Source organism: Trachypithecus francoisi, unplaced genomic scaffold (assembly GCF_009764315.1).
Source record: "Trachypithecus francoisi isolate TF-2019V2 unplaced genomic scaffold, Tfra_2.0 Lachesis_group0, whole genome shotgun sequence".
Classification (NCBI taxonomy): domain Eukaryota; kingdom Metazoa; phylum Chordata; class Mammalia; order Primates; family Cercopithecidae; genus Trachypithecus; species Trachypithecus francoisi.
Window position 1 is genome coordinate 159,518,238 of NW_022681453.1, and position 17,395 is coordinate 159,535,632.

At 44.9% G+C, this 17,395-nt stretch overlaps 1 protein-coding gene across 1 annotated transcript in view; it reads left to right on the plus strand.

Annotated features, from left to right (window-relative positions):
- KY (kyphoscoliosis peptidase) overlaps positions 1-17,395 on the plus strand; it is a 51,370-nt gene that overhangs the window by 15,207 nt on the left and 18,768 nt on the right. The window contains exons 4-8 of the mRNA XM_033212620.1: positions 6,616-6,690; positions 8,494-8,556; positions 11,173-11,255; positions 15,459-15,567; positions 17,050-17,167. Of these exons, the coding sequence (XP_033068511.1) occupies positions 6,616-6,690; positions 8,494-8,556; positions 11,173-11,255; positions 15,459-15,567; positions 17,050-17,167 (448 nt within the window). The remainder of the gene's footprint in view (positions 1-6,615; positions 6,691-8,493; positions 8,557-11,172; positions 11,256-15,458; positions 15,568-17,049; positions 17,168-17,395) is intronic.

Genomic DNA, 17,395 nt, shown 5'->3' on the forward strand with positions numbered 1-17,395 from the left:
CAAAGTCTCTAGAAGCCTAGACTCAGAATTTGTGCAACATCACTTCTGCCATGTGCTAATTGGCCAAACCAAATCAAAAGCCCAGCCCAGATTCAAGGGGTGGAACAAAAGACCTCTCATTGGGAGGAAGTGCAAAGTATTGCACTTTGTGACCGATTTTGCAATCAAGCACGGCGAGAATGTGCAAAATGGGCATTCTCTTGCATAGTACTGATGAGCTCATAAACTGATAAAATCGTTCATGAGAAAAATTTGCCAATATCTAACAAAAGCCTTTAAAATATCCATATTGGCCGGGCACGGTGGCTCAAGCCTGTAATCCCAGCACTTTGGGAGGCTGAGATGGGCGGATCACGAGGTCAGGAGATCGAGACCATCCTGGCTAACACAGTGAAACCCCGTCTCTACTAAAAAATACAAAAAACTAGCCGGGCGAGGTGGCGGGCGCCTGTAGTCCCAGCTACTCGGGAGGCTGAGGCAGGAGAATGGCGTGAACCCCGGAGGTGGAGCTTGCAGTGAGCTGAGATCTGGCCACTGCACTCCAGCCTGGGCGACAGAGTGAGACTCCGTCTCAAAAAATAAAATAAAATAAAATAAAATAAAATATCCATATTATTTGATTCATACTTAAGAATTTATTCAAAGGAACTGATTTGCAAAGTGTGCAAATCACTTTACATACATACAAATAGGGATTGCTTATATGGATTATAAACCATCTACAAAATGGAATATTATGCAGCCATTTGAAATGATAACATATGGCTATGCTTACTGACATGTAAAGATTTAAATGAAGAAAGCAGGTTATGAAAAATATGTTTACTGTAATCTGCTTTGGATTTTTAAATGAAGTCTTAAAGGAGTTTCACTTTCTACTTTATATCTTTCTGTGCCATCCAAGTTTTTGTTTTAATTCTGCTTGGGTTTTTTTGTGTGTGTGTGGTTGGTATTTTTGCTTTTATTTTTATTTTAAATTAACATACAGTAAAATTGAATTTTTGTAGTGTGCAGTTCTGATTGCTAACACATGCATAGATTTGTGTAACCACCACCATGGTGGTTACCATCATCAGAATATACAGAATACACCACCATCAGAATATACAGCAGTTCTATTACCCTCTTTAAAATTATCTTGTGTGGACTCTAATCCTCCCATCACTCTTAAGAGTTCCCTTGTATTGTTGTGAAGTACTTTTTTTTTTTTAAACAGACTCTCGCTCTGTTGTCCAGGCTGGAGTGCAATGGCACGATCTTGGCTCACTGCAACCTCTGCCTCCCAGGTCCAAGCGATTCTCCTGCCTCAACCTCCCGAGTAGCTGGGGTTACAGGTGCCTGCCACCTTGCCCAGCTAATCTTTGTATTTTTAGTAGAGATGGGGTTTCACCATGTTGGCCAGGCTGGTCTCAAACTCCTGACCTCAAGTGATCCAACCACCTCGGCCTCCCAAAGTGCTGGGATTACAGGCGTGAGCCATCATGCTCAGCCGAGAACTATTTCTTGATACAGATGTACCACAGGTTGTTTATCCAATTCACTCACTGAAGGACTTTTAAGTTGTTTCCAGTTTGGGGTGATTATGAATAGAGCTGCTATATAAACATTTGTGTACAGGTTTTTGTGTGAACATAAGTTTTCATTTCTCTGGGATAAATGCCCAACAGGGCAATTTTTAGGTTGTATGGTAAGTACATGTTTTGTTTTATAAGAAACTGCCAAACTATTTTCCAGAGTGACTGTTCTATTTTACAATCCCACTAGCAATATATAAGATCCAATTTCTCTGCATCCTTGTCAGCATATGATATTATCACTATTTTTAAATTACAGTCACCCCTCAGTATACATGGGGGATTGGTTCCAGGACCACCCACATATAACCAAATGTGGGCATACTCAAGTCCCACAGTCGTCCCTGCAGAAACCCCACATAGGAAAAGTTGGTCCTCTGTATGCGAGTTTTGCACTCCATGAACAGTACTCTCCATCTGCATCTGGCAGAAAAAAAGGACATATGAGTGGACTTGTGCAGTTCAAAACCATGTTGTTCAAGGGCCAGTTGTATATTATTGCTCTTCTAATAGATGTAATGTCTCATTTTGGTTTTAACTTGGCTTTTCCTAATGGCTGATGATGCTGAACGTCTTTTCATGTGCTTATTTTCCATCCATAATCTCTTTTATGGTAAAATATCTGTTCTTTTTCCCTTTTTCCAATTGAATTGCCTTTGCACTTTTGTAAAACTTTATTTTGCTGTGTTTATGTGAATCTATTTTTTATTATTCTGTTTATTGATCTGTTTGTCCTCTTACCAACATCACACTGTTGTGATTACAGCATCTTCATTAATGCATCTTAAAATCAAAGAGTAGGAGTCCTCCCATCTTTTTTTTCAAAATTAGTTTAGTTATTCCAGTTCCTGTGCCTGGATGTCTATATTTTATAATTATGTATTTGCACAGTTCCCCCAAAGTGTTTGGTTGAACTTGCATTAAATCTATACATCAGTTTTGAGAGAATTGCCCACTTGACAATTTTAAGGCTTCCAATCCATAAACATGGTATGTCTCCCCATCTATTTAAGTACTCTTTAATATGTTTAATCATATTTTGGAGTTTTCAGTACGCGATTATTGCCCATGTTTGGGATTTTTGTTTGTTTTAGATTTATAACTAATATTTTAATTTTGGAACTATGGGAAATGGTTATTTTTAAATTCCATCTCCAATTGCTTATGGCCAATATACAGAAATATAATTGATGTTGGTATGTTAACCTTGTATACTGTGACCATGCTAAACTAACTTATTAGTTCTAGGAGCTTTTTCTTGGAGATTACTTGGGATTTTCTATGTAGACAGACATATCAACTGTGAATAGACAGTTTTATTTCTTCCTTGCCAATCTGTATGCCTTTTATTTCTCTTTCTTGTCTTTTTTTTTTTTTTTTTTGAGATGGAGTCTCGCTGTGTCGCCCAGGCTGGAGTGCAGTGGCCGGATCTCAGCTCACTGCAAGCTCCGCCTCCCGGGTTTACGCCATTCTCCCACCTCAGCCTCCCGAGTAGCTGGGACTACAGGCGCCCGCCACCTCGCCCGGCTAGTTTTTTTGTATTTTTTAATAGAGACGGGGTTTCACCGTGTTAGCCAGGATGGTCTCGATCTCCTGACCTCGTGATCCGCCCGTCTCGGCCTCCCAAAGTGCTGGGATTACAGGCTTGAGCCACCGCGCCCGGCCTCTTTCTTGTCTTATTACACAGGGTGGGACTTCCAGTACAATATTATTAGGATCAATGAGAGTGGACATCTATGACTTGTTCCCAATATTATTCTAAGTTGTAGAAATTATGTACATGTAGGTTTTGTAGCATTCCTTTATTATTATTTTAATACTTATGAGGGCCTATAGTGATAGCCCTCATTTCATTCCTGATATTGGTGTATTTACCCCTGATTTGTGTCTTACCTTTTTTTTTTTACTGATCTTTAAAAAGAACCAGCATTTAGTTTCATTCATTATGCTCTGCTGTTGTTTTTAATTTCAGTTATTTATTCTCTCATTTTTATGATTTTCTTCCTTCTGCTTGCCTTGGATTTAGTCTTCATTTCTCTACTTTCTTAAAATGGAAGCTTAGATTGTTGATTTGAAACCTTTCTTTTTTCTGTAGTAAGAATTTAATGCTACAAATTTCCCCTTGAAGCACTGCTTTGGCTTCATCTTACACATTTTGATATGTTTTGTTTTCATTTTCAATGAGTTCAAAATATTTTTGAATTTTCCTTGAGACTTCTTCTTTGATCTATGTGTGATTTGAAAGTATGTTAATTTTTAACATTTGGAAATTTTCCAGTTGCTTTCTGTTTTTTACTTCTAGTTTAGTTCATTATGGTCAGAGAAGAGTTTTGTATGATTTCAGTTCTCTTCAACTTTTTAAGATTTGTTTTGTGACCAAGGATGTAGTCCATCTTGGTGACTATTCAATGGGCATTTGACATGAATGTGTGTTGTGCCGTTATTAGATGGAATCTTTTATAAACATCAAATAAATTTTATTCATTGTGTAGCTCATTTCTTCTATGTATTTGCTGATTTTCTTTCAATTAATTCTCTCAATGACTGAAAAATCAGCAAATACATAGAAAATAGATTTGTCTATTCCTCCTTTTTGTCCTATCAGTTCTGGTTTCATGCATTTTAAAACTTTGTTGTTGTTTGACATATGCATATTGAAGGTTGTTATGTCTTCTTGCTAATATTCCTCTATCCCTGATATTTTCCTTTCTCTGAAGTCTGCTTTGTCCGATATTAATATAGCAACTCCAGCTTTCTGTTATCTTTTCACTTAACCAACCTATATCATAGTAGTTAAAGTTGGATCCTTGGAAACTGAATGTAGTTTAATCTTATGTATTTACCCTTTCTGACAATCTCTCTTTTTTAATTAGTATGTTTAGACCATTTACACTTAATGTGATTATTGATACATTTGTATTTAGGTTTTCTACATTATTATTCATTTTCTGTTTGTGCCTCTGTTTCCTCTTTCCTGCTTTCCTTGCCTTTCAGAATTACATTTAAATTTGCCTTTAAGTTTTTTACTATATCTCCATATATACCTATTTTTGTATGTATTATATGTACTTAACTTTTCATAATCTAATTATAGTTAATATTAACATTTCAAGTAGAATGAGGAAATCTTACCTGCATATAGGTGCATTCACTCTCCTACTCTATGTTGTAGTTGTCATATATATTACGTCTATCAAAAACTTATCAGATGTTATAATTATTTCTTTCAATTATTATTCATATTGTCAAGAACTTGAGAGGAGAGCAGACTAATATATTTATCTAGATATTTACCATTTCTATCCCTCTTCCAAGTTTTCCTCTGGTATAATTTCTCTTCCATCTGAAGAACTTCTGTTAGCATTTCTTTTGGAGCAAGTGTGTTGGTACCAAATTCTCTTGGCTTTACACCACTTTTCACTGGCTACTTTCCATATTTTTTTCTTTAATAGTTTGATTATGCATCTGGACTTGGATTTTCTTACGTTTATCCTGTTTAGAATTCACTGAGTTTCTTGAATCAGTAAGGTGTTATGTCTTTTGCCAGATTTCAGAAGTTTTCATTATTTCCTCAAATATTTTTTCTACATCACATTATTTCTGTTTGCCTTCTGAGACTTCAGTCACATGAATGTTAGACTTTTAGGTATGGACCTACAAATCCCTGAGGCACTATGCACATTTTCTGTTGTTCAAACTGGACAATACCTGCTGATCTATCTTCAAGTTCTCTGTGTTCTCTGTCATTTTCATTCTGCTATTGAGTATATCCAGAGGATTTTTAACCATATTTTTCAGTCTAAAATCTTCACTTACTTCTCCTTTATATCTTCTTTTTATTGCTGATACTTTATAGCTTTCCATTTATCTCAACACTGTTTGCCATTACTTATTAGAGCATGTTATTGTGGCTGGTTTTTTGTGTGTGGAGTTGTGTGGAGTTGGCATCTGTTGATTATCTTTTCCTTTTCAAATTAAGATTTTCCTGAGTCTTTGTAGCTGAGGAATTTTGAATTGTAGACTTTGCAATGCTATACAGATCTGCCCTGCATGTGCACCACCCAGTGGCCAGTCTGGGACCTGGGCATTAATCTACCCCATAGTTTACTTCCTGAAGACTGTGGTATGATGTTTAGGATGAGATCTATGCATGCACAGTTCAGAGGCGACCACAGGAGTCCATCTACAACTTTATGGAATTGCCTTCTTGAGCTCCCCCCTCTTCATGACCCATTTCTCATTCCTCTACCTAAAAAGCTGGAGCTTCAGTTTCCTCACTCTGCCCCACAACTGTGTCTGCATCTGGGGCAAATTAGCAGAAAACAGAGAGAAAAAACAATAAATATTTGCCCTCATTTTCTTGGGACTGTAACTTCTCTGGTATAAGAAAATAGTTATCCTTGCCCCAAAGTTGTAGGTGCCTGCATGGCCACCAACATCACTGCTGCCATTGCTACCAACAGAATTGCCTGGGGACTGAGTTGGGAAATAACAGAATAAAGAGGGTGAAAAACAACAAAAGATTTATTTCACTCTCTCTGACTCTTAGGGGTTCCCTTTCTCACTCTGCAGGCCAGAAAGAGAGAATTTCTCTTGTGTGCTCTTTTTCTGCATCCACTGTACCCTTCTGGGTTTGAGAATGCCTTTAAGTTCAGTCTAGATGATACCAGAGGGGGAAGAAGAATGATAAATTCACTGTCAATTTGCTAATGCTTTAAAAATTCTTCCCAGTCTTTGCCAGTTATTCTATTATTTACTTTGCAGAATCCTCTAATAGTTGCCCCTTACATTCGGTACATTGTTTATAATTGCATTCAATGGGAGAGACAGGGCTGAGTATGCTTTACTCCATCTTGCCTGAATCTGGAAACTATCTGCTTGGTTTGTTGTTGTTTTGATTTAAAGAAAAAAGCAAGGATGATTTGTACACACAAAAGAAAGTTCTAAAACTAATTGTTTTGTTATTCAGTCATCAGTCATGAGGCACTTACCCTTTCCTGGCAGCATCTGGTTGAGAATGTCATCTCCTTTTCCTTTGTAGGGACACAACTGACTGTAGAAGTCCACCCTCGAGATGCCATGCCCCAGCTACTTAAGAAGTTCTCCTTGGCTAAACGTATGTATGACAGAGGTACTCATGGTGGAGGGCTGGCAGAGAGGATTGAAGGCAGCTGGTTGGGCCAGATCCCAGCGCAAGCATCTTCTGAGGGAAGGAGAAGAGTGACATGGGCCTGCAAACTGGGAAAAGGCAGAAGCATGACAGCTTCATCCTTGGAGACTCTTTTCTCCACACCCAGCTACCACTGATTTTGCATCTCTGGAATTAGTCATAGGTAACACAAGACATTTAGCTGAAGACACATTGCATCACAAGAGTGTTGTTGCTGTGGCTTTTAGATACCATTTGTTTACTGCCCAAAAAGTGGCATGCAAAATGCTAAGTACTTTAACATTTATTAACTTTTTAACTTTTTGATGTATACTAATATCATCCCCACTTTTTAGATCAGCAAAGTGAGGCTTAGAGAGGTGAAGTGACTACCCATGTCACCCAGCTAGCAAGTGGGTCAGAACCCAGGTATGACTCTGAAGCCTGTGGTCTTAACCAGCATACTTTGCAGCCCTCAGTGCAGTGCACATAGGCCCAGGCCCAGGACCATGATGTCTCCCCAACTCCCTTCTCAGTCCCCTCCCTGCATCTGTCCACCTTATTGCTAAACAGGGACCTCAGGAGGAATGCAGGTAAAGTAACAGAGGCTGCAGAACAACTGAGGCTCAAGTCCTCTTTAGGTCCATGCAGTGAGCCAAAGTCCTCCAAAACGGTCTGGTCCTGTAGTTGTCAGCAGTCAGGATCTCAAGAGAGTAGTCTACTGTAAAGAGGTCAGGCTCTAGGGTCAACTGTCTAGGTTCACGTTTCAGCTGTGTGACCTTGGGCCAGTGGCCTAACCCCTCTTTTAAACTCAGTTTTCTCATCTAGAAAAGAAGGAAAATAAGTGAATCTGCCTCATAAGATTATAATGAGTTAAATGAGAGAGTAAATGTAAAGCCCAAGCCAGGAATAGTAAGTGTGTAACAAATGCTAGCTATCATTTTGAACCTTTATCATTCTATCAAAAACGTAGGTGGGAAAAAAATGTAGGTGCGAAATACAAAATGCAGGTGTGAGAAATAAATGGAGCACTGTTTCTCAGAATGACCTGTGTGTGGTTGCAATCTTCTTTGGTATATTTATAGCCTAAAGTGGCCTTCAGGGGCATAAAACTACCTGCCTTGGCATCTCCACCTTCAACTCCCCCTGATCCCATCAGGGACCCAAATCTTCCTGACCTGGTTCCAGATCAGCAGGAAAAGTTCCTTTCCTTTTGCCCAGGGAGTCTAATAACTATTGGCTATGATTCTGCCTTTACAGTCTTAGATTTATGGGATTCAGTTGGCCTTTAATCCTCCCAAGGAATAATTTAATTATGACCTGACCCTTCTAGGTTTTGACCACCACATGAACTGCTTTCCCCTTTCTGCATCTTTGTTTCCATCCATGGTCAGTTCTTATCCCAGCATTATCTGGCAGTGGATTCAAGAAAGCAGGAAAATCCAAAAGAGGGCAGGAACACCAGGTTCCAGGAGGACCCACTGAATCATCCAAAGTGTTAGGTCAGAACAAATACTAATTCCAGTTGCAGAATGAAGCTCCCTTTCTTGTCAGCCACTTCCTAGTTCTTAGTCTTCCTTCTACCATACAAGGAAGTTCCTGGCAATTCCAGCAGCAATTCTGTGGTCAGTGGGGTGGGAGCAAGGAGGCTATGAAAAGGAGAGTACAGAGGAGGGGTCAAAAGCAAGGACCACCAGAAGATGAGTCATCAGTGCTTGCATTTCTGTTTCTTCTGAAGTATCTATACTTCTAATCTTTGGAATATTGTAGGTTTACAAGGTGATAAAAATGGAAACACAAGACCCCGGCAACCTGGAGGGAAAGATGCCCATGGTAAGTTCCAGAGTCTTCCAGGAGAATTCTCAAGAGAGCACATGGGGTTAGCCCATAGACTAATCTCCAATTGGCAGTTGCTTCCTGGGTCACTATGCTGAGAGGCTGGGGCCACCTTTGGGTTCAGGAGGGGAAGAGTGTCATGACTGATTAGCAATGTCTGCCATGGATACAGGTGGAGAAGGAAAAAGCTCATGCACCAGATGTCATCCTAAAGCTAAAGTGTACACCCCTCAATAACAAGGCAGACCATTATAGGAAATATATTAAAATCATAATTCAGGATTATGTTAACTTTAAATGGAATGCCAAATGTCTGTAAGGTAGGAGGCATGTGAATAAGCAGAGAGAGGCAGAGGAATGAGAGGGATGGTAGACAGCCTGTGTTGGAATCCTGCTTTTGCCACTCACTTGCCTTCCCTGTGCCTCAGTTTCCCCTTAGTAGACCAGATGTTATCTAAGGCTGGGTGCAGCTCCATACTTCTTCCTATTGTTTTGCTTTAAAATCAGAATAATTTAACGGCATTGATATATTAAATGTATTCAGGTAGAATCATATTTAGATCTTATATAATCTCCTCACAGGTAGATTTAATGAGGTATAAATCATGGGCATTTTTAACGTTCAGATATTGGAAAATGGAACCAAGAAAGAGGAAAACTAGTAATAGGGTTTTCAATAGCATTTTAGAAATGCCACCTTTATTCTAAATAGGAGTGCAGGAAGGCATCATTTGCAGAGCTATACTGAGTGGAAATCTGTTGGATGTGTGAGTCCACTTTGAATGCACTTAGGTTACCCTGATGGCTCTTGTGAGAGAATGATAGGAACAGATTCTGCGGAGGGGGAGGGCACTGAGAAGGGGGAAGGCTCAGCAGGGGCCTGCCTGAGTATCCCCAGTCTTCTCTGGCTGCATTTGGACCACACAGGGCAGGGGTTGATGACATAAGTCAAGGTGGCCAGGCAAGAAACCCCTGGGCCCAAATATTGGTCAGCTCCCCAGTAAGTGGGCATTGCCTCTCAAACCATGCTGGCCCAGAAGAGGGTCATAAAGGGGCTGGGGCAAGGTCTAGAGGTGACACACACCCCTCCCCACCTTCTCCCCACATCTCTCAGGTCTAATCGCACCAGATTAAGGGACTCTCACTGAGAGCGGCAGCCCTGAGGATGTGTGGGCAAATGCACCTGCAGTGTCCCCCACCAGGCAGGGAGGCCACATGTCCTTCCCTGCATGCACTTGCAGAGGAGCCCCACACCCTGCACCCTCCCAGAGAGCAGTGTGACACTAACATCACATGATTTGCCATCTCGTTCATGTTCCCGGGAATCCCACAGATGTGTGCCTGAGGCCGGGGAGCTGAGTCCAGTCCCTCCCAGCAAGGTGGAGGTCAGAACCAGACTGGAACCAAGGTAGAAGTGCAGGCCCATCAGGTGCTTTCTCACATGGCCCTACTCTTCCCAGGTTTCCTACCATACCCTGGGGCCTCTCCAGCATACCCCACTTGCCCAGCACCCAGAGGCTCCGCACATGGAGGCTGAAGGTGGGTGGGTCCACCTGGGTCAGGGGCTCAGTTCCTCTTTGGTCCCACCTTCTTCCCACCCCCATCTTGTCTTCCCACCCAGCTTTCCTGATTTTGATCTGCCTGACTCAGGGACCCTTGGTTAAGAAAGGATCTGCCAGAGCCAAGGCTGTCTTCTGGGCTGGGACAGGGGTCTGCTGTCCATGCATCTGTTGGTCTAACCATTGGCCAGGCAACCTTGCAGCAGCACCCTAGCAGCAGCTGATTATAGCTGTCCTGTGTCCAGTGGGAAGCTTGCATGATTGCTGGCCCTGCATCAGCACTGGTCTCGAGTTTTCTCTCCTCCCTGTAGCTCTGTCTCAGAGACCTGACTCGTGGCTTGGTCTCTGGGCAGGAGGCTCCCTGTGAGTAAGGCTAAGCATAGATGAGTGATTTGGAGGCCCAGCCTTTCTCAGGGCCCTGTTACCAGAACGCCATCACACATGGTTGAGATGCTCAAGTCTCCAGTTGAGCAAGGGCAAAGGAGGAAGCCTGTCTGGGTGCCAAACACACTTTACCCTGCAGGACCCAGATGGCCCGGCCTTTCCATGCCCTCCTTCTCCACCCAGGTGTCCTTTGGCACCTCCACCCCAGCGCTGTGGCTGTGGCACAGACCTCCCTCCTTGAACCTGTGAGCATAAGCAGCACTGCCTGGACACTCCCCAAAGAGCATTCATTCCTAGGGAAAATAACAGGGAATCCATGGAAAACCAAATGGTGGGGAAAAGTAGATTCCATCATCAATATGTCTGGGAACTGCTGGGTTAACTGAGGTTAAGCCCGTTTCCTACTTCTGACTTCTCAGAGTCTGCAATAGGTGTATGTTCCCTGTAGGCCTCTAAGAGGACTATGGGAGTTGCCATAGTTCCCAAACTAACTTGATCAGGGGACCCTTCTAGGAAAGTTCCCATATAGCTCTTAGGCTCAATGTTTCAGGCTTTGAGAATTGTCTTAAAAGTTGGACTGTCACAGCTCCTCAAAGAGACAGCAAGGCCTAGGCCAGGCAGCCCTCCTTAGTGGGTCTCAGCTGCTGACCAAGCTGCCCTGTGTTTCCAGCCTACCCTTGGGATCGATCCAGCCTGAAATCCATGTCCCTGGACCTGCGGCAGTTTGAGAAACTGGATCTCTACGCCTCACAGGTAGGAGAGCTGGCTGCTCTGACCATGGGCCCCTTCGAGGTGGCTCAAGAGTTCTAGGGCAGCAAAGCCTCTCCCCAGACACCTCCTGAGCATAACCTGAGTGGCTTGGTTGGATGGCCCTGGAATGCCTTTTCACAGCATATGGATGGGGATGGAAGGCACAAAGCAGCAGCCCCTGCCCAGGGCCAGAGGCCATTCCATCCCCCACCCCACCCACGGTCCTGTTGCTCCCACCCAATACCGCACACCCTGGAGCTCTTCATTGGCAGGCCCCTCTGGCCAGCCCTGACCTGCCTTCTCCATGCCCCTTTTGGCATTTCTGCTTCTAAGCTATGCTCCCCTCCAGTCCATGGAGGAAGGGAGGAGAGGATGGGAGGACCATGGATGTAGATGGCCATGACCACTATAATCACAGCCATGCTCACCTCCGAAGTGCATGAGCTGCCAAGCTCTCATGCCTCTGGGCCTGAGCATGTCTCAGGTGCAGGTGGGAGGGGCAGATGAAGAGCTGAAACACTAGGGACATATGGGAGTCATTGGAGCCAGGCAGGAGCTTCAGCACGGAGAGTCTGATAGGAGGAACAAGGTGCTGAACACTTTTGTGAAGTTAGGACATTAAGTGGTCTTAGAAAGGCCACCTTGTAGGTATTCAGGAACCTTGTTTGTTGAAATAACGAGTGGATGGTGGGTGCATGGATCAAGAAAGCCAGATGAGAAGTAAGGACATGAGTTGAGGGCATCCTCCTGTCCTGGCAGAAGACATGACCTGGATTAAGTGGAGACATTGAGGAAACAGAGGAGTGGAAAGGCCAATCCTGAGCTAGGGGCAGAGGGGAAGAACTCCATCACCAGTAGGTGTGGAGTGGGTGGGAGGTGGGGGAGAGGGGCTCCCAGACGGCTGGATTGACTCCTGGAGGGTGGATCAGTGCCCCCCCATGAGGAGCAAGGGAGAAGGAGCAGGTTTTAGGGGGTGAGTGTGTTTGGGATATGAGGGGCCCTACTCTCTGTGGCACATCTGGGGGAATTGCCCCCTGGGCAGCTGAATATACAAGCCTGGAAAGGTCTGGGCTGGAGACACTGATTGGGAGTCATCAAATTTCATTAAGAGCTGAAGCCATAGGTTGGGCATCATATTGCAGGGGCGGAGGAAGCCCATAGGGCATGGAGCCATCAAAGAGGCTGGGGCAAGGCCAGGAAGGGTCAGAGTTCTGGAAGGTCTAGGGAGGGGCTCCCTGGGGCAGGCGTGGTCAACAGTGTGGCTGTGCTATCTGCTCAAGTGAGATCAGGGCAGACTCATGTTGGCTACTGCAGCATCAAAGTGCACCTTACCTCCAGAGGGGCAGTGCACAGGGGCTGGAGGCCTCAGGCCTCAGACCTCAGGTGGGTGGAAGAGCAAGCAGGAGGTGAGTAGTGGGGAGTGAGGAGAAGATCCCACAGGAGCCTGCAGAGAAGGGGAGGCTAGACATGAGCAGAACTGAGGAGACTAGGAGGGCATCCTAAGGTGGGGGAACAAGGAGGCATGGGGCAGCCAGGAAAGGAAGGGAGGAGGTGAGGACATAGGAGAAGGAGGCCACTGATTGAAGAAGGGAAGTCCCTGCAAAGGCTGAAGATCTGAGGCATAGAGACAGCTGAAGCAGGAGGGGAGGATGAGGCTCTTAGTGAGGAAGTCCCACCTGGCCTGCTGTGAAGTGGAGGCCAGGCCATTCTCTGTGAGTGAGGGAAGTGGGTGGGGTCAGGAGTCTGCAAAGGGCCCGGATTTTTGTAATGGCCATCAGAAGGGATGGGTCAGGCTGCTAGCCATACTCAGAGAACAGTGCCAGGAAGCCAGCGAAGGCCAGAGACCCAGCCACAGTGCAGGGAGTGGCCAGAGCAAGCCAGGCCCAGGTGGGGCCAGGAGGTGGGGACCAAAGGACCAGAAGCCATGGCACTGAAGTAGAAGGCTAAGTCAGGACTCCAGGCTGCAGTGCAGGCCAGCAATGCTGAGTACCATTCGGGGCCCTGGGACGGGGACAAAGACAAAGTCTGTGGCGTTGGAGCTGGACATAGAAGAAAATGAAACAGAAAGCAACTGAGAGAGTAGAACAAGGGCCCAGAGGTCTCCAGAGGTCAGGCTGCCAGTGTGCTGGGCCAGTGGTCAGCAGGTGGGTCCTGGAGTCCCTTGTGAGCAGTGAGATGGTTCCAGCTGAAAACAAGTTCCTCTAATATCCTCAAGCTGGGGGCTGCGGGGAATGTGGGCACCATTGCAGGACCCATTGCCCCAGCTTCTCTACAGAGATTAAACATGGTCAGGGCCACCTTTCCGGCAACCTCAGCCCTGTTTCCCTGAGGGCCCCTAGGAAGAAAACTAATGTTCTTTTTTATCATAAAATTTGCCATTTTAATAATTTTTAAATGTACAATTCACTAGCATTGATTATATTCACAATATTGTATACTCATCACCCAAAACAGAGGCTCTGTACCCATTAAGCAATGAAATTCCCATTTCTCCTCCCCCAGCCCCTGGTAATCTCTACTTACTGTCTATGACCTTTTCTACTCTAGATATTTCATATGAGTGGAATCATACAATATTTGTCCTTTTGTGTCTGGCTTATGTCACTTAGCATCATGTTTTCAAGGTTCATCCATGTCGTAGCATATATAGAACTTAATTCCTTCTTTTTATAGTTGAATAATATTCCCATTATATAGTATATATACTGTATATACTCTATTTTATTTGTCCTTTCATTCGTGGATGGATGTTTTTTAACCTTTTGGCTATTGTGGATAGTGTTGCAATGAACATTGGGGAAACAATGTCTGTTTGAGTCTCTGCCTTCAGTTTTTTGGGGTGTATACCTTGGACTGAAATTGCTAGATCATATGATAATTCTACATTTAACTTTCGAAGAAACTGTCAAAATGTTGTCCACAGCAGCTGCACCATTTTACATTCCCACCAGCATCGTACGAGGGTTGCAATTCCTCCATATTTGTGCCAACACATTATTTTCTGGTTTCATTTTTCAATAGCCAGTTTAGTAGGTCTGAAGTGGTGTCTCATTGTGGTTTTGATTTACATTTCTCTCATGACTAAGGATGTTGAGCAATTTTTTATGTGCTTATTGGCCATTTGTATATCTTTTTTACAGAAATACCTGTTCAAGTCCTTTGCCCCTTTTTGAATTTGGTTGGTTTTGTTTTTGTGGAGTTCTAGGAGTTCTTTTTATATTCTGGATATTTAACCCTTATTGGATATATGATTTGCAATGTTTTCTCTCATTTTGTAAGTTATCTTTTTGCTTTCTAAATTATATCCTTTAATGTACAGAAATTTTTTATTTTCACAAATGGCCTTTTATCTGTTTTTTTCTTTGTTGCTTGTGCCTTTGGTGCCATATCTAAGAATTCATTGCCAAATCCAAGGTCATGAAGATTAACCCCAGTGTTTTCTTCTAAGAGTTTTATGGTTTAAGCTCTTATATTTGAGTCACTGATCCATTTTGAGTTGATTTTTGTATATGGCATGAGGTAGAGATCCAATTTTATTCTTTTGCGTGTGGAAACCCAATTGTCCCAGCACCATTTGTAAAAGAGACTCTTCTTTCCCCACTGAACGGACTTGACACCCTTGTCAAAGATCCACTAACCATAGATATGTGGGTCCGTTTCTGGACTCTCAGTTATATTCCATTTGTCAATATAATCTTTATGGCAGTATCAAACTGTTTTGATTACTGTAGTTCTACAGTAAGTTTTGAAAATGGGAAATTTGTGTCCTTCAAATGTGTTCTTTTTTTCAAAATTGTTTTGGTTACTTGTGGAGCCCCTTGGAATGTATAGGAATTTGAGAACTGATTTTTCCATTTCAGCACCAAAAGCTATCAGAATTTTGATAAGGATTATGTTAAATCCTTAGCATTGACCATGACCAGGGGCTGCTACCGCTGTCCAGATGCCTGCCTGGCTAGCCCCCAGATCTGCAGAGAAAAGCTGTGGTGGCTCTAGGGCCTGTGATTGAGCTGGTCAGCACCACCTGCCCTGTCCAACGTCCCCCACCTCCTCCCAATTGGTCCTCAGCCAGCCTTTGCCCCTCAGGGCCTCTCCTCCAGCTTCTCTGCCTGGGGGAAGAGCAGCACTGGCTATAGGTGCAAGGTGCTGGGCCGCCAACAGCCCCTCCTCGAGGCCCTAATACAGCATCCCTGTCCTGCTCCCCAGGTGACAGCCAAGAGTGGCCTAGACGAACTGGTGAGTGACCTGCTCCAGGAGGCCCATACTGACCTGGAAAGGGTCCGTGCCATCTGGATCTGGATCTGCCATCACATAGGTAGGCCCACCTGTGGCACTGCTGGCTCTAGAATCCCTTGCTTCCTTTTCCTGAAGGCCTCTGCTCCTATCAGGTTATTCACATGTGCAGAGTGACATGAAAAGTGGGTGGGAAGAGGGGCCCAGGAGACTGGACTGATGAACCAGAGAGTTACCAAGGAGGATAAAATTTACCATGTGCTATTAGTCTCCATGAAAGTTAGTTGGAGGAGAATCCCTTGCAGCCTTCTGCCCATAGCCAGTGCCCAGAGCTGGAAACTTCATCCAGCAGCAGCCTTCCCTCTGTCCCAGCCTTCCCTCTGTCTCATCTCCACAGAGGTGAGAGCCCAGAGCAGCAGGTCATCTCAAAGAAGGATGATCATTGGTGGGGAGAAGTTGCAGCTGTTTGAAAAGTGATTGCAATACCAGAGGGTTCATTAAATACCAGAGCCAGGAAAAGTGGGTTCTCCACTTCCTGCTCCTACACTAGCAATGTTGGCCACTGATCCCAGCCCAGTCTCCAAGGTTCTTGGAGCCACCTGAGGGACCTAGGCCTATGCAGCTGCCCACAGCTCTCCACAGGATGGCCTTGGGAAGCTCCCAGGTCATGCAGAACTGTAGAGGTGGTGGCTAAGGGATGCTGCCCCTTGCCCCCTTGCAAACACAAATGAGAGCGGACAGGGCCAGATCACGAGGTGGACTCCTAGTCCTTTGACATAAAGACCAGCTGGGTCTTTCTCAGCCTGCTGCCACTGGGCTTTTCTTTTGTTCTTCTGGAACAACAGTTGAGAACGCAGCTTAGAGAATGAGCTTGCCAGGCACAGGTAGGAGGTCCAAACTGAGGATGTGAGAGACCTCCAGCTCCCATCCCAACTCCACCAGCTGTGCCTGTGCCTTAAAGAGGCAGGGTCAGAAACAGGACATTTATAGGACTTCGTTACCGCTCCTATCCCCATGCCAATACACACATACACAGTCCTTTTGGGTCCTCAGCGGCTATAGAGACTTCTGCCTTACGGCCTCACCGCAGGCCTCAGGCTTCTTTGCAATGTCTTCATCCCCTCCTTAGTGAAGTGACAGGCTGTGGGAGAGCAGGCTTCTCCACTTGGGGACGAGCTCTGTGTGCCCCATGGGTCAGCATGAGGCCTCCGGGCTGCAGGAAGACGGGATGAGTGATTTCACTGGAACTGTGTGCAGAGCTGTGTGGCGGGGATTCGCGGAGAGAGCCCCATGCCCCTGCACTGTCCTAGTCCCTTCTCCTCCTAGCCCCTCCTCAGGGGTTTGGGGAGCCAGGTGGCACCCTCTGCCAAGGCCTGCTCCTCCTCTCACCACTTGCAAAAAGAGGTGACAGTTCCCAGATCCCATTTGGGCTGGGACTGTAGTTCCATTCAGCCCACTGTGGTTTCCTGGGGCTGGTGATGGCCAGAGCACAGCTAGGGGTGGGGATGGAGTCTTCTTGCCTCCCAGGCTCAGGTTCCTCATGATCCCCTCACCTGCCCTGTAGAGTACGACATTGCAGCTGCTCAGGAGAAGGACCGCCAAGCCTTCAAACCCACTGACATCCTGCGGACCCAGAAGACCAACTGTGACGGCTATGCTGGCCTCTTTGAGAGAATGTGCAGGTAGGAGAGACAGGAGTCCCTGTGCTAACCACCAGATCCATCCCTCTCCCTCTTCCACAGTGCCATGTGCCTTTGCCCACATGCCAGGCCTGAAACCTGAGTTTGCAAACTCTGCTCTGGAACCCAAGTGAGTCCTGAAAAGGTCAATTTCTCCCTTTTTAACACCAGCATAATTGACTTTGTACCATCTGCCGGGCTTCGCGATGCATTAACATAATGGCAGATGAA